The sequence below is a fragment of the Porites lutea genome, chromosome 12 (assembly GCF_958299795.1).
Source record: "Porites lutea chromosome 12, jaPorLute2.1, whole genome shotgun sequence".
Lineage (NCBI taxonomy): Eukaryota > Metazoa > Cnidaria > Anthozoa > Scleractinia > Poritidae > Porites > Porites lutea.
The window spans coordinates 3,254,618-3,280,512 of NC_133212.1; the positions used below are offsets into that span (position 1 = coordinate 3,254,618).

At 38.7% G+C, this 25,895-nt stretch overlaps 3 protein-coding genes across 3 annotated transcripts in view; 1 reads left to right on the plus strand and 2 right to left on the minus strand.

Moving 5' to 3' along the window:
* The first annotated feature begins 6,408 nt into the window (after nucleotides 1-6,408).
* On the plus strand, nucleotides 6,409-18,652 carry LOC140921186 (dual specificity protein phosphatase CDC14A-like). Its single transcript, XM_073371157.1, has 19 exons — nucleotides 6,409-6,540; nucleotides 6,635-6,725; nucleotides 6,808-6,883; nucleotides 8,591-8,683; nucleotides 9,225-9,304; nucleotides 9,735-9,801; nucleotides 9,894-9,956; nucleotides 10,507-10,543; nucleotides 10,802-10,852; nucleotides 11,107-11,281; nucleotides 11,422-11,477; nucleotides 11,845-11,932; nucleotides 12,146-12,196; nucleotides 12,628-12,695; nucleotides 13,166-13,260; nucleotides 13,789-13,997; nucleotides 14,596-14,649; nucleotides 15,444-15,551; nucleotides 16,073-18,652. Exons 1-19 carry the CDS (start codon nucleotides 6,495-6,497, stop codon nucleotides 16,134-16,136), a joined length of 1,572 nt encoding a protein of 523 aa, XP_073227258.1. The 5' UTR covers nucleotides 6,409-6,494; the 3' UTR covers nucleotides 16,137-18,652.
* A 1,177-nt stretch (nucleotides 18,653-19,829) lies between these two features.
* On the minus strand, nucleotides 19,830-23,953 carry LOC140921498 (universal stress protein Slr1101-like). The gene is made up of 4 exons (XM_073371500.1): nucleotides 23,763-23,953; nucleotides 21,577-21,666; nucleotides 20,962-21,071; nucleotides 19,830-20,253 (listed from the first exon to the last, which is right to left on the minus strand). Exons 1-4 carry the CDS (start codon nucleotides 23,836-23,838, stop codon nucleotides 20,038-20,040), a joined length of 492 nt encoding a protein of 163 aa, XP_073227601.1. The 5' UTR covers nucleotides 23,839-23,953; the 3' UTR covers nucleotides 19,830-20,037.
* Nucleotides 23,954-25,494: 1,541 nt separating this feature from the next.
* The window catches only part of LOC140921477 (uncharacterized), a 6,314-nt gene continuing 5,913 nt past the window's right edge, over nucleotides 25,495-25,895 (minus strand). Inside the window, exon 5 of the mRNA XM_073371480.1 lies at nucleotides 25,495-25,895. This exon is cut by the window's right edge and continues 12 nt beyond it. The gene's annotated coding sequence lies outside the window, so the exon portion shown is untranslated.

The following is a 25,895-nucleotide window of genomic DNA, read 5'->3' on the forward strand; positions in this document are numbered from 1 at the left end:
CTCTTACAGATTGTAAAACGAGCGTAGTAAAATGTTTGAAAACCCTCGCGTCATGTCTCCTTACGTACGAGACACGATATTTCGCCATTCTCGCTGTTGTTGTGGCCTTTGTATCCCTGAGAAACTCAAAAGGCCACCTTAGCCTTGTTGTTATCGATCATTTCATTATATCCTTGTACTGCCGCTATCTATCACCCTCCTGATTGGACAAGTTTGCGTGACAATTCTCTACCTTTCTGCATCATATTATGGAGAATACCCAACGTATCAGGCGCGTCGAAAGGGTTGAGTCCGGCCAATTTTTTCCACGCACAGAGCGTATTTTTACCCCTAACACCCCCCACCCCCCTCTTAAAGCCTATTTCAGAGCTGCCCAAAGCCAACCTTGTATACAGCTATTTCGAGAAAGGCTGTCGGAAAAAAAGTGCACGCGACAATCCCGAAAGGTAATACGGGATATGACCAATAAAATGTGCCTGACACCGTAGCTGTCGAACCTACTTTTGTTGCGTTCCTTTAGCACTCGCAAACAAACTTCCATGGCCTCCTGAGCCATTCTTTCAAATTTCTTTGAAGAAAAGTGAACTCAAAACTACCCACAATACCTTTCGGGATTGTCGCGTGCAATTTTTTCGACAACCTTTCTCGAAATAGCTGTATTTATGAACATGTCAGCCAAATAAAGTTCCTAAGGTCTGTCTTCAGATGAAAGGCCCTGGGAACGAGGTTGGCCCTCAACCTCTTCATCAAAACGAGGCCTGCTCCACGATCTCTCATATCAAAGAGAATTAAAAGAATTTTCATAGGAAAGGAAAAGCACCAGATATAACTAATTCATAGTTTTGCTATCCTGAAAGCAGTGGCGGATCCAGGCGAGGGGCCCGGGGGCACGCCCCCCCCCCCCTTAATTTTAGTCCAAACAAGAAATTATTTTGGAGACCTGCCCCCTCCCTTTTCTCAGGGTCTGGATGACTCCCCCCACCCCCCCCCCCCCCCCCCCCCTCCCATTATCAGAAGGTCTGGATCCGCCAATGGAAAGTTCACTGCTTTCGTTACTCGGCAGCCAGGTTTCTATGGAACGTGGAGCAATAATCCATAATGATAACTCTATTGGGTGATTTACACTCCTCTTCCACTTTCAATCTTTCCAGTCTGCTTTAAAATTAGTGCTTATTTCACAGTTTTGGTGAATCTGCCTTTCAATTACTTGTCAGTTCTATTCTCAGGCAAGTTGCTAAGCAGCAAAACAAATGGATATCACTACCACACGCTTTTCAGGTCTGATCAAAACCCTAATTTATACCCTTTCAAATTAGTTTAGCCCGTTTCACCTAAAATTACTAATTTTTAGCAAAACCCTCCTTGTTTTCTTTTGCTTGTTTGTTTCGTTGCCAAGTAACAAGGCGGAAAATCAGAGAGATTCTGAAAGCATTCGAGGGGCAAAATAATTCTCTCTGTAGATGTTGTAGTTAATTTTTTATCTCAGGTAATTTTTGTTTTTCTTTTGTTGATGGGTATGGTCATGTATGCTAATAAAGTTGAAACAAAGGAAAAATAAAAATAATTAACTACAACATAGATGTAGAAGCTTTCATCCAAATGAAATTAGCCTCGTTTTATTTGTTCATTATTGTTAGTTTTCTATGAAGGCCCGCTTTGTTTGTTGCTCATTTCGTTGCCAGGTAGCTAGGCGGAATATCAAAGAGATGTCAGGGGCCTTGGACCAATCAAATTCATAGTTTTCATGTGGATTTCTTACTGATTTCATGGGCTATTTTCTTGCACAAATTTAAAATTCTTTTCCATGATTCGATTCGCTTTTCCCCCACCTGTTGCACTTACTGCCTTTCTACGGCCCGTTTTTTGCAGATAGCAAGATAAGGAAAAACTATCGTTTCAGGTAAGGAATTTTACTTTATAATGTGTATCCTTGTGCAAAAAATTGGATCCTTTTGCAAAAAAATAGATGGTAGGTGATTGCCTCTAACTTCAAAGCCATTTCTTGTCATCAGTTGTTGTTTTTCTCTTATCCTCTAGTTTCTTTTAAATTACTCGGCTATATTTATTTTTGAAATTTCCTTACCCCAAATTAAATTATTCATATATTGATTCGCCTTCTTTTCTGGCCAAGGGGCACTGCAAAAAAAAAACGATAAATTTTTAAATTTCGTTTCTTCACGGACGACCACATCATAAAAATATTTTTAATTTTTCGGAGCTTATCACAATTGAAGTAAAGTCAGCCTAATGGCTTGTGGCTTTAAAATGTCCGGCAATTTTCAAGGAGATTTTTCGAAACATTCTATTTCCATAGAAGCGAAATTGCTTGTTCTTTAAAGGTCAGCAATTTAAGGGTCAGTATATATATTGGAATGATTTGGCGTAAGTTAAGTGATTAAAAATGCTTAAAAGCAACACCTGTGCAGCAAATAGTTTTTTATCAAATCAACGAGAACGGTTTTTTAGGTATGAGACTGAGCTAAAACATATTGTTTCATTGCCTCGTCAGTTTGTCGGAGCGTAAGTTTTTTTCCCCCACTGTTCAAAATCATTTTGCGACAAAACGTCCCGGCCCGTAATTCTTAATCTCGCCTACCATCAACAGCCGTGTGGTACAAGGAACAGTTACATAAGGGAGGTCTATCCTTTCTTGATCTGTTTAAAGCACAAAAAACACAATTTGAATACTTGAAATTTAATAGGATTAGGATGGTCCTCTCAGATCCCGTTATTTGCTACTAATCACCAGTTAAAACCTTTGTACGGTGGTGAGTGGCATCGTTAAATTTCGTTTCCTGTTTTTTTACATTAGAGATCAAGCCTTGGCGTTATGGCAAATTCAACGCCTCTTTTCGGTAGTAACCATAGCAACGCAACTAGAGAGGAACTGATTGACATACTGAGTACTGGTCAAAAAGTGAGTCTTGCGATACCTTACATCATTATCGAACCTTTGGCGCTGGGCCTTAACTTTCTCGCTCTTCTGATCATATGGAGGCAAGAAAAGTATGCTCGCAAAGCAAGCAAGAACCCGCTCTGTCAACGTATGCTACGATCCCAGCTGAGGACCTACTATTTCTTGCGTCACTTGGTATTCTCAGACCTCTTGACTTGTTTTATTGCAATCCCATTCGATGCGCTGGAGATCTACCGCCTGGAATTTCGACGCTCCCATCAGTACTGCGCTGTTTCCAAATACGTCCGTTTTGTTGCCATGGGTACCAGCTTCTACATTCTCGTCGTCACAATATTCGAACGTTTCTGGTCCTTGACATTCGCCTTCCACCGTTTGAGCGACAAAACGGTTGTGTACATGATCCGAGGGGCGTGGTTTTTAGCGTTTGTAATCAACGTTCCCTTTTTCTTCTTGTATCATTCACGAGTTGAGTACATGTCCGACAATCACCAGTATTATGTACGAGTGTGCATAGCCGAGCCAGGGACCAAGGGACAAATTGCTCGCGCCTATTTAGGCGTCACGTTAATTATTCCTGCCATTGCTATCGCAGTTTTCTCCGTTATTATAATGTACCGTGTGCTCCAAATCGAGAAATCTTTTAAAGCTCAAAGCCCAAGAGATGAAGATTCTGACGCGGATCCCTTGAAAGCCGAGGCCAGGAGAGTGGCCCTTTTGTCCAGCTATATCACTGCTAGTTTTTGGTTTTGTGTCAGTCCCGCAGGGTTTTATTACCTCATAATCGCTGGAATTGGTCGCCCGGAGTTCCCTACCTCGTATCTGATTGGTCGTTGTGTCGTCATCATCGCTAACGCCAGCGCTGCAGTTAACGCGGGGGTCACCATTTTATGTTTCAAGCCGATCAGGGATCGCGCAAAGAGGTACTTGGGTCTGGGAACCAAAGATTCTTACGATACCGTCGATGGTGGCAGCAATCAAACAGTCACCGGAGAAACCAACACTGTTCAACTGTTAGCTGTCAAGGTTAGAAGTTCTTTTCGAAAGATGAGATATGTTTTAAAAGGCGGATCACTTGCTAAGAAGGACGATGAAGAGGCTGGCACTACTAAAACTGATGAAACGGCTAAAGTCTCCAGTGAGGAACTTACAGTTACTGAAGAAACGATAAGCTCGACTATTGAAAGAACTTCAAATGAATGCCGTTCAAATATAGTACAAAGTACTGAATTATAGACAACTGTACAGAGGATGGCGCAGTCAGATAAGCCACAAGCGTATTATCTTGAGGAAATAACTCCCATATTAAGCAAATGTCATAACGTCTTCACCAGCTGTCAGCGTATTTTAAGACACATTTTCGGGGTACACTTTAACTGCGAAAAGATCTGTCTTAGCCATAAAAAATGGGGCTATTTCAGTAAACAAAAAAAACAGAGGGTAGGGAGAAGAGAAGCAACGACCCTTGAATCTCCTCCGCTGAGGCTCCCGCTGGCAATCAGGGGCACCCAACGAGGATATAGTTCAAAACACCACTTAACATAGCATTGTTGAACGTATTTTAGTATTCAAACGGTAGATATAGGCATATTTTTATCCCCTAAAAACTCTTCATCTGTTCGGATTTCCTAGCCGAAAGTCTAGTGATCCGAAAATTATAGGGATAAAAACTTACCTTCCCGAAAATTTCAGCCTGGAAAAGGCTCCCGAAAATTCTAGGTGGCCTTTTTTAGGGTCAAAATCCCTTAAAAATGGGTAATTATACCATTTTGTATATGTTCGAAAATCCTAGGAAAGGCAGGCAAGCAAGAAATTTTACAACAAATGCTCCGAAAATTCTAGATCGCAAATCGTCTTCCGAACAGATATTTTCCCGAAAATTGCCGTTGGGTGCCCCTGTGGCAATTCCAATAAAAATAGTAGACGATGGGAAGAGGAAAAGGTGGTCTCCCTGCTTGGCCTTTCCATCGTACCCCGCGCTTTCTTCTCACTGTCCACGAAAACGCCGTGGGAAAATAGACTCCACATCCTTTCAAACCCTTTCACGATTATCCCAAGTCTCCCAGCTACTTAGAAGAAGAGAATTTATGTTAGAGCTGAAGAGAGTGGACCGCGCCCGAGTTCAGACAGAGATGGTACAATTTATCGCCTGGTCGTTCGCGTCCTCAAGTACAGTCGACTCTCTCTTAACGGACACCTCTATAAGACGGACACCTCTGTAAAACGGACACCTAGAGTTGGTCCCTACCTTTGCTTATTCCCTTTATTTGACTCTTTATAAGACGGACATCTCTCTCGAGACGGACACTTAGTGCCGGTCCCAAAGATGTCCGTCTTGGAGAGAGTTGACTGTAAACTTAAGATTTGGTCATTTCACGTCATAGTTGTGTTGGGACGGCAAAGAAAGTGTACAAAAAAGCGTGATGCACGTGGTTGTTTTGCCAAACTAAACGTATTGACTTTTTGACGTGGCCGTTGCCCTTGTCGTCGCAACCTCGTTCCCAGGTTCGCTTGGGAACGAGGTTTTCGTCGTCGTAGTGGCGCGGAGGACGGGAGGCGACTACCGGAACGTACCTGAACACTGACTGATTGCATGAAATACAAAAAAAAAAACAAACAAAAAACAAAAGAGCTTCAAAATTATTTGAAGTCCCTAGATGCAAAAGGTTTGTCATCGAGGTTTCATTTGAACGGTAACACCAGTTGATTTTCCTATAGATTTTAAATTTAAAGAGATATCGCTATAAACGTGTTATGGGAGTCAGTGACTGGGTAAAAGCAAGAGCCTAATAATAAAAGTAATAGTTATAAGCTCCTGGTAAAAACACAACTTATGTTTCTCCTGCTGTAGGCGGTTGTCAAGGAACAGTTTTTACAACTGTAACTATAGAGTCACTCCAGGGATCAATAAACTTATTATCATAAGTCTTATCACCTGGTCTTATATTCAATTTTCTTTTCTTGTTCCTTGACTTTTTATTAAAGATATACCCCTTTATCCACACATTGGCGGTCTCGGGGGATAACATAAGCCTTCGGCCGGGGGGAGGAAGGTTTAGTCAACAAAATTTTATATTAGGTCATCGCATACCCCAGGGACAGATTCAGTCTGTACCCTTTTCATACACCTAAAACCTGAAAAAGGTACCCATAATGGGCGGAGCCGGGAACCGCCCTCTCGGGCCATGTTTTGCGCCGCTCCCCCATGAATATGGTCACTTCAGGATTCAAAACAAATTAAACCAGTAGTTTTCTTTCTTTCTTTTTTTTCACTTTTTTCCCCTTTTTTTTACATGGTTTAAAGAATGCGGAATAGCATTTATCTGTTTTGATTTTATACAGTTTGTAAATAACCTATAAATTCGCGCTGTTTATTGTTTTTCATTGTTTCCTAGATATATTCCTATTGTGCAAATGGACGGGTCATATCCCATAGCAACGCATTGTGCTACGCTGTGATTGGTGGAGGATTGTAATGCAGTCTTTATCAATGCGAAGAAGACATGGAGAATGAAGTGATAGAGTCGCTTTGACGTTTTTATCGAAGATTTCTGTTGCTTTTTTACGTGTTTTACGAGTCATGGGTGACGACAATGACCTGACAAATGCATGCAAGTTCATAGAAGGTATATTTCGGAGGGTTTTATCCGTTGTCAATATGGTTTACCACTACCATATGGCGTGTTTACCTAACAAAATATTCCTTGAATCCTGTTGTAGATCGGTTGTATTTTGCGACTCTTCGAAATAAACCACGAAGCACTGTATCTACGCACTATTTCTGCGTGGACGATGAGCTGGTTTATGAAAAGTAAGTGTCTTCTAATTTGCCTCGATATTTAGCGCCGAATCACGTTCTAATTAATCAAATTGTTCTTGTTCTGTTCTTGTAGTTTCTACGCCGACTTTGGTCCTTTGAACCTGGCTATGTTGTACCGCTACTGTTGTAAGCTGAACAAGAAACTTAAGGTTTGTTTTCGGTGCCTTGTATCTCTTTTTCGAGCAACAACACCGCGATAACATATCAGTTTGTTTGATATAACTTGCAAGATCTATCTTTTCGATCCTTCGGGGCTTCTTTACTAATATAAATATGCGTTCTCCTAAAGTGACATGCCCTCGCCGAGGGAATTAGATTATGGAAGCCGTATGCTTTAAAGCCTGCGTGCCGTTTTCTGCCCTTTAAACTGATCAAAAATGCGTATCTTCATCTAGGGATACAGTAAAGGAAGTTATGTCTAGACGAACGAATGATTTGAATATGTAAGATGGGAGAGGAAACATCTGACGAGTGTGTTTTCACTGTTTACGATTTCCCGTAAGCTTATATTTGCTTATTAAAGCTTCCCATTTGTATAATGACTTAAATATTGGACGCCAAAACAGCCCTTTTCCTTGTTAGGTCCCCAGGATTTTCTCTGAGGACTTTTAAGAGCCTTTAAAAGTTGTTAAATATTCTATCGCTCTGTCACAATTTGGCTCAAATGTTGTGGTTTGTAAAAACATGGCTTCTGGCGACCAAAATGGAGTTGTGGTTTTGGAATTTTGCCCCGTGCTTCTTTGTATTCTAGGGCAAAGGGTGGTAAACGGTGATAACTTAGTTTAAAACTGACCTTTCATTGAAAACCCTGTCACAAGTTTTGCTCGCCAAAGGAGAACCGTAAACATCCATTAGGTTCGAATTTAAATTTCTGCAAGGTGCGTGTGAGCTTGATTAAATTCTTCCGTGCGGTTAAAGAATCTTCGCGAGTACCTGGAATTAGTTCTTAAGCACAGTAGTTAATTCTATTCAATGAAACCTAAATTTATTATGAGAAAGTGTATATAAACTTTGTATTCATAGAGAGGTTTGGTCTCATGAATGTTATGATCATTATTGAAATCATTAAGTTTTTATAGATCCCCGGTCATTACGCAGTTGTTATGAATCTAAGCTTAATGGAACCGTTTTAGAATACCCGGTCATTTGTATAACATGAAAACTTCAGCATCCGATCGTTTAGCAGTTAATAATTACGTGGCAGGGCGTTCATCCAAGCTTATTGCTTGCACTGTGATGTTGTGATATTCACCCAACCTCACAAGATACATGCTCTGAAAGAACCCGTATAAAAATAATGCTTCTGTGTGCAGTCTTTGATGCATGTCTGCTTGTAACAGTTTGTTTATGAAGCTATGAAAATGTTGAATGATTTGCATGGTAGATATCTCTATGACTTGGATTGATAGAAAATCAACTCAGCAAGGTTTTCTCTTGATCTTCCATTTGTTTGTTATGGATATTTTTTCCAACTCAGACGGTCTTTTGTGTTTTTCTTCTGTTTTAAGTGAAGATATTGCACTAGCCCCAGGCTAGTAAGGCACACCTTTAGACGTGCATTTTTAATATTATTACAAGTTGTCTGACGGGCAAATAACATTTGCTGAAATACACAATGTAACTTAAAGGGGGTTGGTAGGTTTTGGGAATGAATCTTTCCACTTCTTTTACAAGTCAGTAAAGTGTACTTGTTGAAAGATCCCATAACCAAGGACTTACCCGAAGCACAATGTTCCGTCAGTGATTACCAAATCTTGGACACTTTTTTGGTGATTTTAAGGAAGGTTTGTCTGTCATTTAAAGTAGTTTATTGACTGGATGGAAATGAATTTTTATGTCTTTGTTTACCATTCCAGTCCTTCTCACTTGCAAAGAAGAAGATTGTTCATTACACATCATTTGACAGTAGAAAAAGAGCTAATGCAGCTTACCTCATAGCAGCATATTCTGTGAGTATGATATTTTTTATCTAGGGTAATGTATTTAGGTCTTGTTGAAAAGTGGTTGGAGTATGTACTTTTATTGTATGATGAAAAGAAAAGTGTATTCTCAAACTCATTAATATTTCATTAAGAAAATACAAAGGAAATTAATGTTTAATGAGTGTTTGGAAATCGGATGAAACACTGCTTAGTATTTGCATCCTTAATTTCTCCTTCAAAAATGATTTTGTTTGAGAAGAAATATCAAACATTCGACACAGTGTTTCATCACCAGATGAAACACCTCGAAGTTCGTCAAAAATACTCCACTGCGCGTTGTATTTTCAACTCTCTTCTCGGTGTTTCATCTGGTGATGAAACACTGCATCTCATGTTTGATATATTAGTTACAACATGGCCAAGGCTCAGATTGACTTTTTACCCTTTTTTGTGTTGTCAGTTTTAGCTTGTTGTTATGCTGACAACATCACCCTAGGATTGTTGGGTACACTTCTCCAGGGAATATAATGATTAATATTGATCAATAATATAAATATTGTTTTTGTAGATTATATATTTGAAGAGATCTCCTGAAGAGTCTTACAGGCTTCTAATAACTGGTTGTAACCCACCCTTTTTACCATTTAGGTATGTTCATCACATTTATGGTAATTTTTTGGTAACTTTATATTTATAGCACTCTTTAGTTTCTTTCAAGTTAAAACTTTTTCAAAAGACTTATCATCAGCTGTGATTGAGAATGTCCTGTCAGTTTTTGGCTGCTTTGTTACCTTAGACACTGGAAGCTTTGTCTCACTTTTTTAAGTGCTACTGTCCTTACTCAGTTGTATGTATGGATGGGATATTCTCCTGGGGATATTACATGTATACGTATAACCCTGTGTTGAACTACAGCTGTACATGTAGTGTCCTGTCCAGGAATGAGAAGCTTCTCCTAAGTGATTAATGGTACAAAAATGGAGTTAAGCTGTCACCATTTAGCCCTACATATATGCCTCATATAAATGTGCTGTTAACCTCCGACAATTTTGCTTAAAAATTCCTATGTTTTTTCCAGGGATGCGTCTTTTGGAGCATGTACATATAATCTGTCTTTAGCAGATGTTCTTAGTGGTCTTTATAAGGTAAGAAACTTTCATATTCCTTTCGCAGATTCACCAGTGGAAAAACAAATATTAATTTTGTGACTCTTTTATCCTTCTCTTGTCGCTTTCAGTCTTTACAGAAAGGATTTTTTAACTTTGATACTTTTGATGTTGCTGAGTATGAGTATTATGAGGTAGGAACAAGTATATAATCAGTGATTTTGTTACAAGTAGTTATAGTAAGTCCTGGGACTCATCTTGTGAAAAATCACAAATCCCAGTCCATGACCAGTGAGTCCCAGTTCAAAAGAAATAAGGAGTCATGCTTGGGCCTTTATGTAACCAGACAGTTAATCTGGACACAGATGCCGAAACTCTTTAGCCAGGTTCACTGAAATTAAAATATACAATAGTCATTGTAGATACATTTAAAGCACAAAAAAGACTAAAATAAATATGCATCATTAAACAACAGCCACAGAAATCACATGAACAGGATATTCTACCGAAAAATCTTCAAATCAATTGATCGTTCTTTGTGTCCTATGGGATGCACACTATGATTATTTTGTGTCTTTGTGGATTTTTATGCCGCAGGGGCACAGGACGCAGAGGTAACAAAATCACTGTATATTGTTAGATCTTGAGAATTTATTTTTCCTTAGTTACTTGTAAAATTTTTATTCTAGCTTACGACTGCTTCTGTGGTGGGCCTTTTCTCAAATATTTTTTTTGTTCTTACAGAGAGTTGAAAATGGAGATTTTAACTGGATTTTACCTGGTAAGTTCAGTGGTTCAAAACATTGCATTTCTCCTTTCAATTTATTTATTTATCAGCAATACTGACACTTTAACAAGTTATTGCTCTGCATGAGTTTCCTTGTAGGGAAGTATATTTTGATAAATTAATGCTCATAGTAGATCTCACTCATATTCACTTGTATCTTTCTTTGAAGAAATTTATGGTATTATTTATAATATTATTGTCTGTCCAGTAATAGTAATTCTTATATTAATTTTCTTCTTATTTTTTTTCCAGACAAATTCTTGGCTTTTAGTGGACCTCATAATAAAAGTAGAATTGAAAATGGTAATTATTAGCAGTAATGTGATATCTTAGCTGCAGCTGGAAGTTTGCGTTTAAACGTTTTGTATGCCACTGACATGTTCTTCATTTTCTTTTAAGAAATAGATATTACTTTGAAAACAAGTCAGTGACAAACAGAACTTTGACATTACAATCTTATTATTGTCCTCTCCTAAATTTTTGTGGGAGTATGGTTACATCAGGCAAAATCAGACCACGCACAAATTTACATGTGTTAATTTTTTTATTTTTGTTAGGTTATCCTCTGCATGCACCAGAATCTTACATTGACTATTTCCAGAAGCACAATGTGACAGCAGTCGTCAGACTTAACAAGAAATTCTATGATGCAAAACGATTCAGTGATCATGGCATTGATCACTTTGACCTCTTCTTTGTTGATGGAAGCACCCCTAGTGACTCAATAGTTAGGTGAGTCATGGAATGAAGATGATGAAGATTGTCGCAGTGCTTCTGCATGAGCACTGCAGTCTATCAATAAGCCCCAATTTTTTTTTTCCTGGTGGTGATGGTGAGCTCAAGGATGACCAACTTTGCTTGTTTGTTTTTAGGCGGTTCTTAAATATAGCTGAAAACACCAAAGGAGCAGTTGCAGTACACTGTAAAGGTGAGTTCAGTTGTTTCATTCAATCAGCAGGAATTGTAGGAAGCTTTTGTTTAAGTTATTGGATTAAAAAAAAGCTTGAATTCCACCTTACATAATGTAATAAATACCGGTAAACATTTTTTGGCCCACGTGTAAAAGACACTTGAAAATCTCATTAAAACAACCAGGTTAGTCATGTCCTTTTTTGTTGGCAGTTTTATTAATGGGGTTTCAGCATTCTTTCAGCTCTATTGAAACTTATTTATGCGGGCATGTAGTTCAGTAGGTTGCTGCAAAGGTCATTTTTAGTCACCTGCTTACTTCACAGTGGAACTGTAAGCTGTTGGTTGGTAGACATTTAAACTGATGTCTGAGTTTTATGTTACAGCTGGTCTTGGTAGAACTGGAACTCTTATTGCATGTTACATCATGAAACACTACAGGTTTACGGCAGCAGAGGCCATTGCCTGGTTAAGGTATGGAATATTCTAATCATTGGGCTCAGTATTATGCACGTTCAGTGCATTTATGTTCACTAAACGTGTAATGGCGCATAGTTGAGTTTAGGTTGTCTTCTCTGTTGTTAAGTTATGCTCCCATTGCTTCATCTGTGCAGCCACTTTAAAGGCATTTTGTTACTTAAAGATTTGTGTTCATGTCAAAATGTTGATTTCATTGATCCTTAACAGAATTTGTCGCCCTGGGTCAGTGATTGGTCCACAGCAGAACTTCTTAGAAGAGTAAGTCAGAGCAACATTAAATATGCATTGACAAGTTAAATAGACCTTTATATTGTATTGTATTTTTTATTTCCTAATGAAGGTCTCAGGGAAATTTGTCCCTTAATTTTTCATAAATTATGCATACGTATGCACATGATTAAGAAAAAATTTGAAAAACACAGTACTCTGGGGAATTATCACTTGACCTTTATTGGGAAAACAAAACATACAAGCTAAAAAGGTCTATTTCATAGATAACTTTTTGGTTAACTCATAGATAATGTTATTTTGGTTAACAAATTAAAAAAGGGATTGTATTTGGCATACTCTAGTTTCATCTGTAACTCAAATTTCTAACACTCCAACAGGTGTTGGGTCTTAATGAAAACCCTGCATTTCATACTTACTCTTTTTTTAAAAAAGTATAATCCTAAATTCTCTTCATTTAGAAAACAAGCAAGTCTGTGGATCCAAGGTGACATATACAGATCAAGGGAACAAGAGAGAGCAGAAAAAGGTATTATTTTAATGGTAACAATTTAGTGGTAGCACTAGGTAACATAGTTCTACGTCTTATGTTGTGGATCACTTCAAGGAGCAAGACAAGATCCACCAAGAAAACTTAACTCACCCTTGCCCCCTGCCATGAAGGCTGTCAATAAAAAGCTTTATACTACTACATGAAAAATTACTGCAATTTGATTGGCTTAGAGCAGTGGTATTTCAGCTTAATTTGAAATACCTACATGTGAAAATTACAAACCTTTTGCGGGTGCTAGTATAAACAAATAATAGCATGACTTGTACGTGATATTTGGCATAAATACCACTCGTGATATTTCAAAACTGTCTCAAATTTCTCTCGCCTAACGGCTCGTGAAATTACGTATATCAATTTCGAAATATCACTCGTGGTATTTATGCCAAATATCACTACAAATCATGCTATTACCTATACAAATTTGTGTCTTTTGTTAATGATGACAGGTGTTGACAAATGCCCTGTGAGCAGGCTCATTAATGGTGTGGACACCATAAAGATAGAAGATTCTGGAAATGCAAGGACACCTAAGTATTACAAGGTACTGTTGTCTTTGATTTTTTTCTCTAAGGTAAATTATTATTGTAATTTACAGTCATGAATGTTTGTAATAATTTGTTAATAGTAATGTTGGTGTGCTTACAGCTGTAGCAACCATCAGTGGGTTTGTCAAAGTTTTACATGTAATGTCTCTTTTTTGTATAACTTGTTTTTACTTGAATAGCGGATAGTTATATTATTTCTGACATTTTATCGACTGGACCCTTTGAACTTGAAAATTGTGTCAAATTGTGTCTCTATGACACCAAAACGTCCTTCTTTTTTAGTACAGTACAATAATTTACTTGATTTATTTCACTGTTTTTTTTTTCATATTTTTCTGCTCGTGAATTGTTCAAGGTGTGATCTTGATAGCTCAAAGTTTGGCAGTTCTCTTGCAATCAGCTGACAGACATTTTCCCGCACCTTGCAACTGGTGAACCAGTAGTTGTGCTACGAAAGATCAGCTTTTTATCTCTCTGAGAAAGATATCATTATAAAGAGTGAAGTTTTTCTGTTCTGTTTAAAGGATTTAACACCTATTCTCCGTGCTACTGGCACCCCTTCATCAGGAGCTTCTGTTATAAGTGGTAGGAGCAGCATTCTTTCTTCGAAGGAAATAACTGTAACCAAAGATGCTAATGACAATGAAGAGACTACACAAGGAGACGAGTTAAGAAGACTCAAGACAAGTCGTGCGCTGCGGCACCCAAGATCAGCCACAACAGGCGGGCTAAAGTAAGTTGTCATGATCATGGCAGTGCTCTAAGGAAAATTGAAGGGAGCCTAGTGCTCTGAAACTGTAAAATTTAGGGTGCCCAGCATATGATTTGTAAGAAAAATCTGAGATTTTCTAGTTGCCCGAGGGCAAAAGTTAGGTGCCAGGGCCCACCGGGCTCTGCTAGAGCACAGCCCTGAATGATCAATCATTTAATTTTAGGTTTTACAGTTGGTTGTTAGGACCTTAAGTATGTGGTGTGAGTTTTTATTGCCAAGTTAATTATGCTCATTGTGGTAATTTCTTGTCTTGTTACTCTGACTTTTCTCTCAAGTACATTGTTTTAATATTTTCTAAACGCCACTTCTTATCAGAAAGGAGGGAGCTCTTTGGGCACTGAAATTTTCAGATTTGTGTGTACTCAATGTTTAAGGTGCATTTCTGTGGGAGAGTCCAGGATTAGATCCTAAATAAATTTATTAGATCAGTAACCTACAATTGTTACACCAGAAAGAAACAAATATGGCCACAAGTGGAATGAAGAAATGTTTGAACCATAAACCGTAAGATCCAGATCCAGATCCAGATCTTCTTAAGATGGCTCTTTTTTGTTTGCAGGTTAGAGGATGGTAGAATAGGACATACACGGTCTACTACTGGTCAGTCTCTAAAGTAAGTAATAATGTTCTTAACGAGGTCCTTCACTAAAATCAGGGCTGTCAAAAAGTTTTTAAGGGGCAGGCTGATAATGAATAGCAGGCAGCTTTGGAACTCACACCAAAGGCACAAGTTCTTGGGGGCTGAAGCAATTAGGGACAGTTTGGAATTTAGAGTCTCAGAAATGCCATTTCCAGGGGTTCTGAAGCGGTATTTTTCCACCGCGGACGCCTTGTTGCTTTGTCAAAATACATGCAAGACTGGGAACAATGCTGTCAAAATGTCCCAGGCGTTTCACGACATTGCACATTTCGAATGTTTCACAGATCTAAACCTGTTTACACATGTCTTCAATGTCATTCATCATCATTATTTGCTGGTACTTATTTTTTGTTAGCAGTTATGGTAGAAGGAGATGAAAGTAGCTAGCTAAGGGTGGCTAACTAGCCAGCAGTTTTGGCCGGTTACCGGCCCTTATTGACAGCCCTGCTACAATATGCAGATTTAGAAAAGAGAAGGAAACTGGAAGCCGAAATGCATCCCGTAATTGTTCCTGGGATTATTACCAAGGACATACCGGTCAGCTATGGGCCAATTTTTTTTCCCTGTCTGTAGTAGCAGTCCCAGAGGTCTTGCAGAAGTTAACTCGACCCAGTTTTTTTGCATTTCTCTAGTGGTGATTTAATATTAGGATGAACAAGTTAAGATAACATGTTATTCCTTGAATAACTGCCTAGGTGCTTAACAAGGGTGCATTTATTAAGTTTGAGAAGTCTCAATTACTGATCTAAAATGTCTGTTTTCAACAGGCTTGGGACCTCTGCTGGTATGCAGTCAGTCATGTCTCCACTAAAAACATCCAAGGTGTCTGCTTTGCCACGAAGAACAACAAGAACTTCGTCACACATGTTGAGAAGGTAACAATAGGAGGGATTTTTTTCTCAGCAATATTGGCCTTATTCTTCTTACTTGAAGCAATAATTTCAAGACCTGGACTTGTGGGAATTTCATGCTCAAGCTAAAAAAAATTGATATATTTTCAGCTAAAACCCAGGATAGGTCACATGTGCAGGGCTTCTGACAGGGTGCAGGGAAAAAAAATTAACATTTTGCAGGATTTTGGAAGCAAATTGTGCAGGGAATAACATGAATTTTAGAGAAATTGTGTGAGATTGTAAATTGTTTTTCAAAAACAAAGTAGGCTTGTTAAGGAATACATAAAGTTCTACTAATAATCCCCACTGAAAGAACTTCACATTGATACAAACTTCAAAGAGTATGACACAGTTGATAAACTATTGATAAGTGATCATGAAACAATTATTTATATAACATTTATCAATTACTTTGATGAAAAACACCCGTAATATTGCATCCTTTTATACAACTGGCACATGATAATTATTATCATAACATTAATTCCTCTTTTTCTCTCTAGTCGGATGACTTCATCTCGAGTGAGCAGTAGAGCACTTAACCTTGCTGCTTTAGCAAAGACATGACCAACAGATTCTGAGCCTTGTTGCAGCAATCAGTGGAACCTCAAAGCTGGCAGTTTGCAAACAGCTTATTTGTAAGCAGTTTACATTGACTTCCAGCTTGACCTTTGTTGTAAGTTCTCAGAGTGGACTCAGTGAAAAGAACTTACAGTATATATCTTTCCCCCATCTCCTGCCCTACTGCTGTGACAGAAATTTGTAGCATGATTGTTCTTGGAGTGAAATTACAATGAAAACTAGAAGTGACACTGTAAGAAAGAAGCAACGAGTAGAAATATTGGAGGATAGAAAGAAGACGGGATGTCAGGATGTACTTAAAATCAGCTTTGTACTCACTGAAAACGATGATGCAGATATTGGAACACTTGATCATGCTCTGTGCTTTGAGGGAAATGTTGCTCATAGCTTCTCAATTGGAGTAGTAGTTAAGAAGGTCACTGGTGGTCCTATCCAATTGGAATGCTGCATTTGGATCATGTGACTATAATGGACCAATCAGAACAGTCAACACTGGATTTGGTCCAGGCCATTTGTGGAATTGACAGCGAGGTATGAATAGTACCTTGTGTGACAGTGTAACCAATAAAACTAAGAGTCATTATCCAAAGACCCTGCTTCATACATCTTCTAAAACTGTAGCTACGTACACCTCTGTGTAATTTTAGAGGTCCATTGTAGCTCTTTTGCATGGCATTGTACAAATTTTGAAAAGCCATTTTATTGAGAATTTGATCACCTTAACTTAATTGAGGATAGTTTTATTATAATTTATTGTTTTTACAAGAATTGTAATGATCAATCAGTCGGTAATATTTGCCATAGCCAATCAATTTGCCAGGCTAATATGGCCTTTTGCTGAGATAAGAGACACACTCATTCAAATTTGATATCTTTTGAGTAATAACAGTAATGAAATGAAAAATACTGAATATGAAATTCAACTTTCTTAATTGGCGTCAGTCAGTTTTGGCTGCTCTTTGAAGGAGCTGTGTCGCGAAGTTTATCAAAATTCAAACAAAACTGCCACAAACTTGAATTATACACAAAAATAACAGCTCAAAACTTTAAAATAACGTATAAATAACACAGCAAGTACAAAAGGAGACACGGAAGGACAAACTTGAAGAAGATTGAAACGGATTGCAGTTGTGGTTTTTGAAAACTTGTTAGCCTAACACTTTTTCATACTTCGTTTTTGTTGTTTGTAACTTTTGACATTATGCTTGGGAGACATTTGCAGTGGCGATCCAGGGGAGGGGCCAGGGGGAGACCAGGGAACCCCCCCCCCCCTCCCTTATCTAAGGGTCTGGATGACCAGGCCCCCGACTTATCTCAAGGTCTGGAGCCGGCACTGATTTGTTTGAGACAAACCTGGGATTTTCTCGTTCACAAGTAATTTTTCAGTTTTCATAGCGAATATGGGCGCTTAACTGGCATTTTGAACAAATTGTACCGAACAAGCGTGACACAGCTCCTCTAAGTCAAATGTTAAAGTATTGAGACGTGGGTCCAACATTGAAATAAGTCCTTGTTTTGTTCTACATTTTAGAAGTATATATTTCTTATCCTTTCGTTGTCTTGACAAAAAGCCATACTAGTTGGAAAACAAAATGTTAAAAGGGCTATGTCAGTTGATAAGCAAACTTCGGGTTTGCCTGTGTGTATATGGCGTGATATATCACGACCTTTTAGCTGGTTATTTACTGTCCAGCGACAGATATATACAGATTCAGTGTATGTACTTTATATTCTAAATTATTTTTGTATGGGATGTTTCCAAGAGAAGTGTGTTTTTAGGGGGTTGTGGTATAAGGTGTCTATTTTTAATCTTACACAAGGTATCGTGTTATTAACTATATTATTGAGGTATTCTTAAACTTAACCATGGACGAGACCTCTTCAGCACTTTCACATAGTGCTACCTATTATGCGTGCCTCTTATTTTTTAGCCTGTGGATGAAATCCTTTGTTGTTACCATTCAAATGAAAGCTACTGAGCAGTACTTTCCTGTGGTGCTGTTTATAACGTTTTACAAGAGGGTTCTAACTTTTGAGTCTGTGGACAAATTCCTGTAGTGAGACCTTTCAAATTACTCCCCTTTTTTGGTACTTCGACATGGTACTATTTTTTTTTTTAATTAAGAAGGTATTTTAACAACGTTGTGTTAAATCATGAAAGGTTGTAAATTCATGTGTTATACATATTTTTGGTTTGCAACCACGGGAAAAAGCGACCATGTTTGTTTAAACAAAACAATACAAATTTTCTTCGCGGAATTTACATGAGTTCCTAGCGGAGGGTAACGGGTAACGTTTTTGTCAACCAACATGGCTGTCGGGACTTCAGCTGCAAACCAGCAATTTGAAGCGAAGAAGCAAGTTAACATAGTTTAACTCGGCAAATAAGGTTTACATGAACTAACATCTGTGTTATATTTTTTATTGTACTATAATTGTTTGTATGTATCACAAGGTTGTAATTTTACCATTTATTAATAAAACTTTTTTTTTCAAAAAGGGTACCTCTTATCTTTTGCTAAAACAAAAATGACAACCTGCAGTCGCTGTTAGCAGCGACAGAATCGACGAAAGATCAGAACAATCGGATCCCAATCTACTATAGCCGATAAGACCATAAAACAGCCTGTAACAACAGGATTCTAATCTCAATCGAATCAAACACCAAGATAGCCTAAGCAGCGCGACAAGTCGAGACCCCTTATAATAATGGGAGTTTCCATGATTAAACAATCATATTTATCCCCATAAAAAATCTCTCCAAGAAAGCGGTCTTTGAGCGCTCGTTCCAATGACATCCATGTGACCAATCCGATCATCTTTGCACTGTGACCACATTATAAAACGTCTTTTGAGACATAATCAACTCTCTAACGGACACATCTGTAAATATGACTCCTAGTGTTGGTCCCTGCCAGACACCTCCATACAGTAGAACCTCTATATAACCAAGTCCTCGGTATAAGGAACAATTTCCTTTGCCCCAGTAACAGTACAAAAATGTACGAAAGAGAACTTCGATAAAAAGAAAACTCGTTATTGCGAACAAATTTTTTGCCAGTCCCTGAGCTCTTCGTCATATCGAGTTTCCACTGTATATGGAGACCAGACTGCGAAGCAGGCGTCGAAAGGGGTAGGGGATTGGGGGAAGGGGAATTGGGAGGGGCGCTTTCTTCTCCCTCCTCCCCCACCCCATCCCCTTTATACGCCCTCCACGCAGGCTACATGGACACTTAGTACTGGTGTCACAGTGATATGGGCATCCCAATTCCCCAAACCCTAGTGATATGGGCATAGATAATATGAGAGGGGGATGCCCATATCACTAGGGTCTGGGGAATGGGGATGCCCAAAACGCGGGGTTGCCCATATCACCGTGACATCGGACCCGAAACTTTCCTTCTCAAAGATAGTTGATTGCATCTGATGATTAAACCCGGCGATTACACCAGAAAACTAATAAGATAATTCCGATTCAAAAGAAATTCATAAAGGGAAATATGCCTGAAGCCATTTCATGTCAGTTGTGTAGGAGCTGCTCGTAAGGTCTCTCCTGATTGGTCGCAGAAAACAATGACATGTCATTCTTTCAATTGTTTCAGTATTGTTTGGGAGCAGGGTTAGGCACCATTGGTGACTTCTCTTACGAGCAGCTGCTACATGATTTTCATATTGTTGAAACTTATCAGAACTCCTATCGTGCCACCCTTAACCCAGGCCCTTCTCATTTTTAAATGCCCTGGAAACGAGGCAACGTCGTCCCCAGGGTCTCCCTTCTTACCCTTCCCTAGGACGAGACAAAACAAAAATCAAAAAAAGATTATCCTTCAGTTGAGCTATTTCCCTTGAGATCCAAACCACAGAGAAGCTACTTTAAGTGGTGACTTTATCTTGAATTGTTGTTCTCCGCTGTTGTTGGAACCATCAAAACTGGTACATTCATGTGCTTTGTGACGTAATCACACACGCTGCCAAGAATGGTTCGTCTGATGGTCCCCAGTCCTCTGTTTCCTAAGACGATGTATTCGGCATTGACTTTGTTTCCTGCTGCGCAAATCACATCACCAATTGGCCCATGAGCGTAAATAGTCTTATAGGGCAGCTGAAATAAAGAAGCTTTGTCAGTGAACGTGTTCACTTTTGTGCATGCTTTGACTTAATTTATACAAAGAAGATTCGTGTTCATCCACCTTTCTTTGCGCACCAAATCGCGTCATCGGCTCCTGGCGCATTTCCTTTAATTTCGCACGGGCTGAAAATCTGCAAGTAGTTAGTGTGACATCATCGAATCAACTTCCTGTCGCCTTTGATTTTACACTAACCCAAATTCTCAGTTCCAGGCTTTTAAAATATTCAAAATGGCTGCTAGAGAATTTAACAACGAAGTAAGTGATCTGCTTATAAGAGAGTGTTGGCAGTAGGCTGACTCGTCCCTGGTCGTTTCTCAGACTCCCAGAGAGAAACACGGTCAAGGCGAGCGCGGGGAGTGATGGGAAGGAGGAAGAAGGGGAGTCTCTCCTTTTCGTTTTCCTCCTTCCCATCACACCTCGCGCTCCCTTTAGTCACGCTTCTCGAATTCCGTCTTTCTGCGCGATCCAAATACAGACAACCGGGAGCAAGTCAGGATACTAGGTGGGATCCATTCTTCCCCTCCCGCCCTCCCACGTTTGAAAACGTTATTTCGATATTTAAGCATGTGATGAACCTGCCTAAAATAACTTGCTGTATCACCTTTAAACTATGAAGGATAATCAAAGACCGTTGCAACATGTTCACGATACTACTTCGATCTACTCTACTTGACACAAACCTTCTTTGCGATACATTTCTTCTCGTACTTTGCCAACATCTCTTTCGCTTTTCTCTCAGCTTTCAAGTGCATCAATTCCCATTCCTCTCTCGACGGAAGGCTCGTAGTGTCTTAAGAAAAAGAGTGATTTTATAGTACATAAAAACGACTCTTTTTAAATGTTATGGCAATTAAGATTTTGCAGCGTTCCCGATAAAAAAGGAATTTTAATGAACAACCATTTCTAGTCCAAAAAAGTTACATTTTGTAATTTATACCTCAGTGATAATAACACTACATTTATGTTTTAACTCAGACTTTCCTGAAATCATGGCCTACAATCTCTTAAATGGCTCGCTTTGTAATCCTTCACACAATTAATGATTTTTCTTGAGGGCACAAAATCACTGGGAAAACGAGTGGGAAATTAATGGGACAAATGGGAAATTAAAGGGCACAAAATCACTGGGAAAACGAGTGGGAAATTAATGGGAAGGAAAAAGATAAGAGGACTTTTCCCTCTTGCCTTTTATCTACTCGCTATCTCACTTCTTATGAATTCTTGTTTACCTTAATTAGTTGCTAGTGGGAGACTCTAGATAGATAGATTCTATTTTTATTGTTCTTGTCTCTTACGTGCAAACGTCGGAGGTGGAGTAATGGCTGCTTCGTACACATGTACAAACACAACTTGATCCTCAGCCTGACGGAATCTATCTGCGTACCCTGTAAGTTATCGAGAAAACATATAGCACACCCAACGTACTGTGTTTTTTTTATATTGTAAAATAAATGACGCTGAAGTCGTGAAAGGCTCTCTCTGACACGGAATAAAACCTTTAATAGTCTGCGCCCTTTGTAATGCAATAACAATGTTTGTAAATGGAATGTCGGAAAATCATGATTACACTCAAAAATTAGAATCATAATCATAGTTATAATATTATTCGCATAGTTGTTATCATAATCATACTTAAAGTCACCGAAAAAATGACAATTAAAGAATGATTACATCATACGAATTTTGTGGAAGCAATTTATCTTCATTTGCATAAAAGTTTACAACTGCGGAACGATTTATTGGTAAGACCTTCTATCCTATTCATGCCCCTGAACACGGAGATCTCTTTGAATGTCAACAGTCCCCTATTTTTCCTTAAGATCGTCGCGAGTCGAGGCGGAAGGCGGGGGGAAGGGGGGATTGGGGTTAAGCAGCAGACGGAGGAAGGCAAGAAAAATATTTTTCATCCCCCACCACCACCCCCTTGGTTGATTTGATACTATTCTCACGGTTAGACTCGGCACATCCATTTGAAACCAAGAAGGTGCGCGTAACCATCTCGAAGGTCTGACGGAAAATAACTGATAATTGATCGATTCGTTAAAGAGCACTTACTAGGGATTTTCACTTAATTTTGTATGCTACATTTCAACTGTAGACTTCTCAACAAGTAAAAAGTCTAGGAAAAGTCTTTATGCAATCCGTCGGAAAGTTTCGGAGATGGACGACTCCCCTCCGACAATTTCACCTGCTTTCGCCGCTTTCTCTGTGCAGGTGACGCGCAGTGTTGTAGTGAAAAACAATTATGGTGTTATGAAAATATGAAATGCTAATCATGGTTATGTCTGCAAATGAAAATTAAAAATGGGAAAACTAATTCAACTGCCAAAAACCGTCTTAAATATTTGTGTTTGTGCCCTTGCAGCACGGGGAATCGGAGAGAGTACTTTTCTAATGAGTTCACTGACAAAATTCTGTTTGTGAACGAATTTTTTTGTGTGTAAAACGTTGTACGCCCTCGACATGCCTCAAGTAACATCACAAGTAAAAGGCGGTCTATTTATTAATGCCCATACAAAATTATACTGTTTTATTTTTCATAAATGTGGCGATAATGAGACAATACCACAACACTTTTACCGTGAATTAAAGGGCAATAAAAGCTATGACCATAACAAATACAATCTTCGTTTTCTTCCGATCTCTTTCACTGAATGAACACAGTTTGTGCTTTCTTTCACGGACCTAAACGCTAACGACTAAAGATATCATGGTAAATTACAGTTCTTCCAGAAAAACTCTGCGGATTACGGTAAAACCTTGGTCAAACAGAGCTATAGGCTGCACCCCGATCGGGAGTTAAGTGCATGGGTGTAGCGAAGCAAACTGACTCTGTCATTTCATGTAGAGAAAATGTTAATGTTATTGTGGAACATACCTTCGGCTTATTACTGTAGCACCTAGGATTTGAGGATTTTTTTCTTACAACATAGACATTCAGAAACCCAAATGATGTAATTAGCCCGCTATTAGGGCTTGACTAGCGTAGGAAATTATGCATGTATTCATTTACATACTTTGTTCCTTTGTGGTCGAGCAATATTTGTAGCCCATGAACTATGGCACGTTTTTATTTGTTACTTAAAAGCAGTTTTCTTTTCTTATGGAAAAAATACCGGAATATTTGGGCAAGACCGGGCGCTCAAATGAAACCACTAACAGATAAAAAGTGAAAATGCGGGTTTTTGGCATTTTTTTTCGCGATACACATGGCATGTCAGGTTTATATTCAGTTTCATTTCTGTTGTGTTTCAAGAATTCTTCCGGTTAACTAGTGTCAATATGAATTTACCTTTTTGTATCTTTGCTAAAAAACAACAACAACAGCAAAAAAAAGAAAGTTTAACCCAAAGCAAAAAAAAAAAATGCAAATAAAATAAAATATAGCCATTTTGAATCGCGAAAAGGCCTGACAGGCCTTTAAATCTATCAATATTTCTAGTAAATGCATAGTGTTTATAGCGATTTTTGTATTACTTACATTCAAACGCTTTTTCGCTGTATTCGCTCCCATCGACTGCTATCAGTATAGTTCTTGTACCATTAGTCGAAGGCATCTTGATCTACTGGACGCGCCAGTCTACATGCAAAATTTCAGTTTCGATAGTATCAAACGAACCGGAGACAAATACCTGGTCTTATTTACTTTTTTCCCTTGATAATGATTTCCGTTTGAATACGATTAGCAACCCAAACAGAGGCCTTCTACGAAATAAATAATTAAAAGAAAAATGGAGATACTTGTATTTCAGTCATGGTGGATCGCACGGAAAATTGAAAATGGAAAACTTTTCATCAGGCAAAAAATTATGATAATTATTTTTTGTTTTCGAATTTTAAGTTAAAGGGGAGTCACAGCAAATGCTTTGGCAATCGTAAAATTTCAAACTTTTGAATTTTGTCTTGGCATTCAGAAATCGTTTTTATTCAGAGCTAATAGGTTTGCTGGTGGCCATGTTTAATTTGCAAAGTTCACATCCACTGCAAGAATAAATTAATAAATTAATTTCAAATAGCCCACGTTCGATATATTAAAATGCTAACATGAATCCGATGCTTTCTGGTCATATTTCCATATCTGGTTTGGTTTTCTTTGTGCTCACTTCTCCTCTGGGAACTGCAGGACAACAGAGTCGTGAAAGAATTTTTGTCCCTAAAGCCTGGAAGACATGTTCTTGAAATGGGCTATTGTGGTCGCACATGTTAAGAATCTAATGAATCTTGTCGTAGCGGCAATTGATGAAAATCTTGTTGTAAAAGAGATATGACAGTTGACAAAAGGGGCAAAGCTCAACATGACAGATGCCAGGTTTTACGAATGACATTCTTCCTCACCAATAGTCCATTTTCTCGATGACGACATTTGACTACAACTACCAGAATTCTTTTCGTTTTTGCTTTCTTATTTAAATTTGTCAATCCCTCTGCGGTTTAAAAAACAATAGCTCTACCTTGCACAAGAAAACAGCAAACTGAAGGATTCTGGTAGTTGTAGTGAAATGACGTCATTGTGCAATTGTCCTATTGTAACAAAATATGTGCAACAGACTGCCCTGTCATCAATCCCACCTAACACACGTTGTCTCTGTCTCCCACCCCCCCTCCCCTCGTGTTAGGAGGGGAGACCTGGAGACGGCTGACATTTCATACTACTCTTGAGTCGATTGCTGTCACTGCCCGGGTGATATAACTGTGCGCATGCGTTAAGTACTGGCCATATCGCGGAGTCGGCAGAGTGTGCTTCTGTGCTGAAATTAGTGTCACTATTGAATATCCCTGCTGTTACAAAAAAATAAAAATTTCAGAGGCAAATTATCATGCACTGTTTATCTGCTCTAGCCCTAATCTCGTACCCAGATCTCACTCTGTTTTTTGGCCGTGGGAGATCTGGGTGCGAGATTACTCAAGCCCCTCTGTTACGTGTGTCTGTAAAGGGAGCCTGTTCCAGGTTTTCAGATTGTGGGCGCGGCGCAGGCAGATGAGAGCAGGGTTTTAAAAAAGCTCTCCCGCTCCCTCTTTTCCTCATAATTTCCTCGCTCTCTCACTTCGCGTTTCACTCCACTATCCGAACGCCTGGAATAGGCTGCTGTAAAAGAAGGTTGTCAAATTTCGTCAAAATCCTGACAAAATTGATCCCTTCTATGTTTCACAAAAGTCCACCACAAACAGACGTGAAAAAAAATGTATCACTGACTATTTTTTGACTATTTTTTTAATTGTAATTTTACCCGTCACATTTTGCATTCTATGTGTTGTTGTATTTCTTTTCTTTTCCTTTTTTTTAAATATATAATTTAATAACGCCTTTACTTACAATTTTTGACCTGCCTAGATTAGCGCTATAGCTATTTGCAGGGCATTAAGTATTGTAAGCTTTATGGACCTTGAATAAAATACATTGTTGTTACAGTTATAATCAACCTCTCGTATTACTTCAGGCCTAGGAACTTTTCATGCAGAGTTTGCGCACGCCTCGCTGGATTTCAGCCTTAGGCCGAAGATGTGTCAGCCGACACTATGTAAAGGCGAGTTAAGACGCATGATTCGCCCCATACAAAATAAAAGGCCTTGAAAAGCTAAAACGCCATTTCGATTAAGTATATAATTCTTACAA

Bases quoted from the DNA above. Each gene is read 5' to 3' on its own strand.
- LOC140921186 (XM_073371157.1), top strand. From the start codon at position 6,495: ATGGGTGACGACAATGACCTGACAAATGCATGCAAGTTCATAGAAG. The intron at 12,197-12,627 runs GTAAGTCAGAGC...CTCTTCATTTAG, and splicing joins CAGCAGAACTTCTTAGAAGA to AAAACAAGCAAGTCTGTGGA. The intron at 12,696-13,165 runs GTATTATTTTAA...TAATGATGACAG, and splicing joins ACAAGAGAGAGCAGAAAAAG to GTGTTGACAAATGCCCTGTG.
- LOC140921498 (XM_073371500.1), bottom strand. From the start codon at position 23,838: ATGCCTTCGACTAATGGTACAAGAACTATACTGATAGCAGTCGATGGG. The intron at 21,072-21,576 runs GTAAGAGACAAG...CTTTTTCTTAAG, and splicing joins TCCACCTCCGACGTTTGCAC to ACACTACGAGCCTTCCGTCG. The intron at 20,254-20,961 runs GTTTGTGTCAAG...TCTTTATTTCAG, and splicing joins AGAAATGTATCGCAAAGAAG to CTGCCCTATAAGACTATTTA.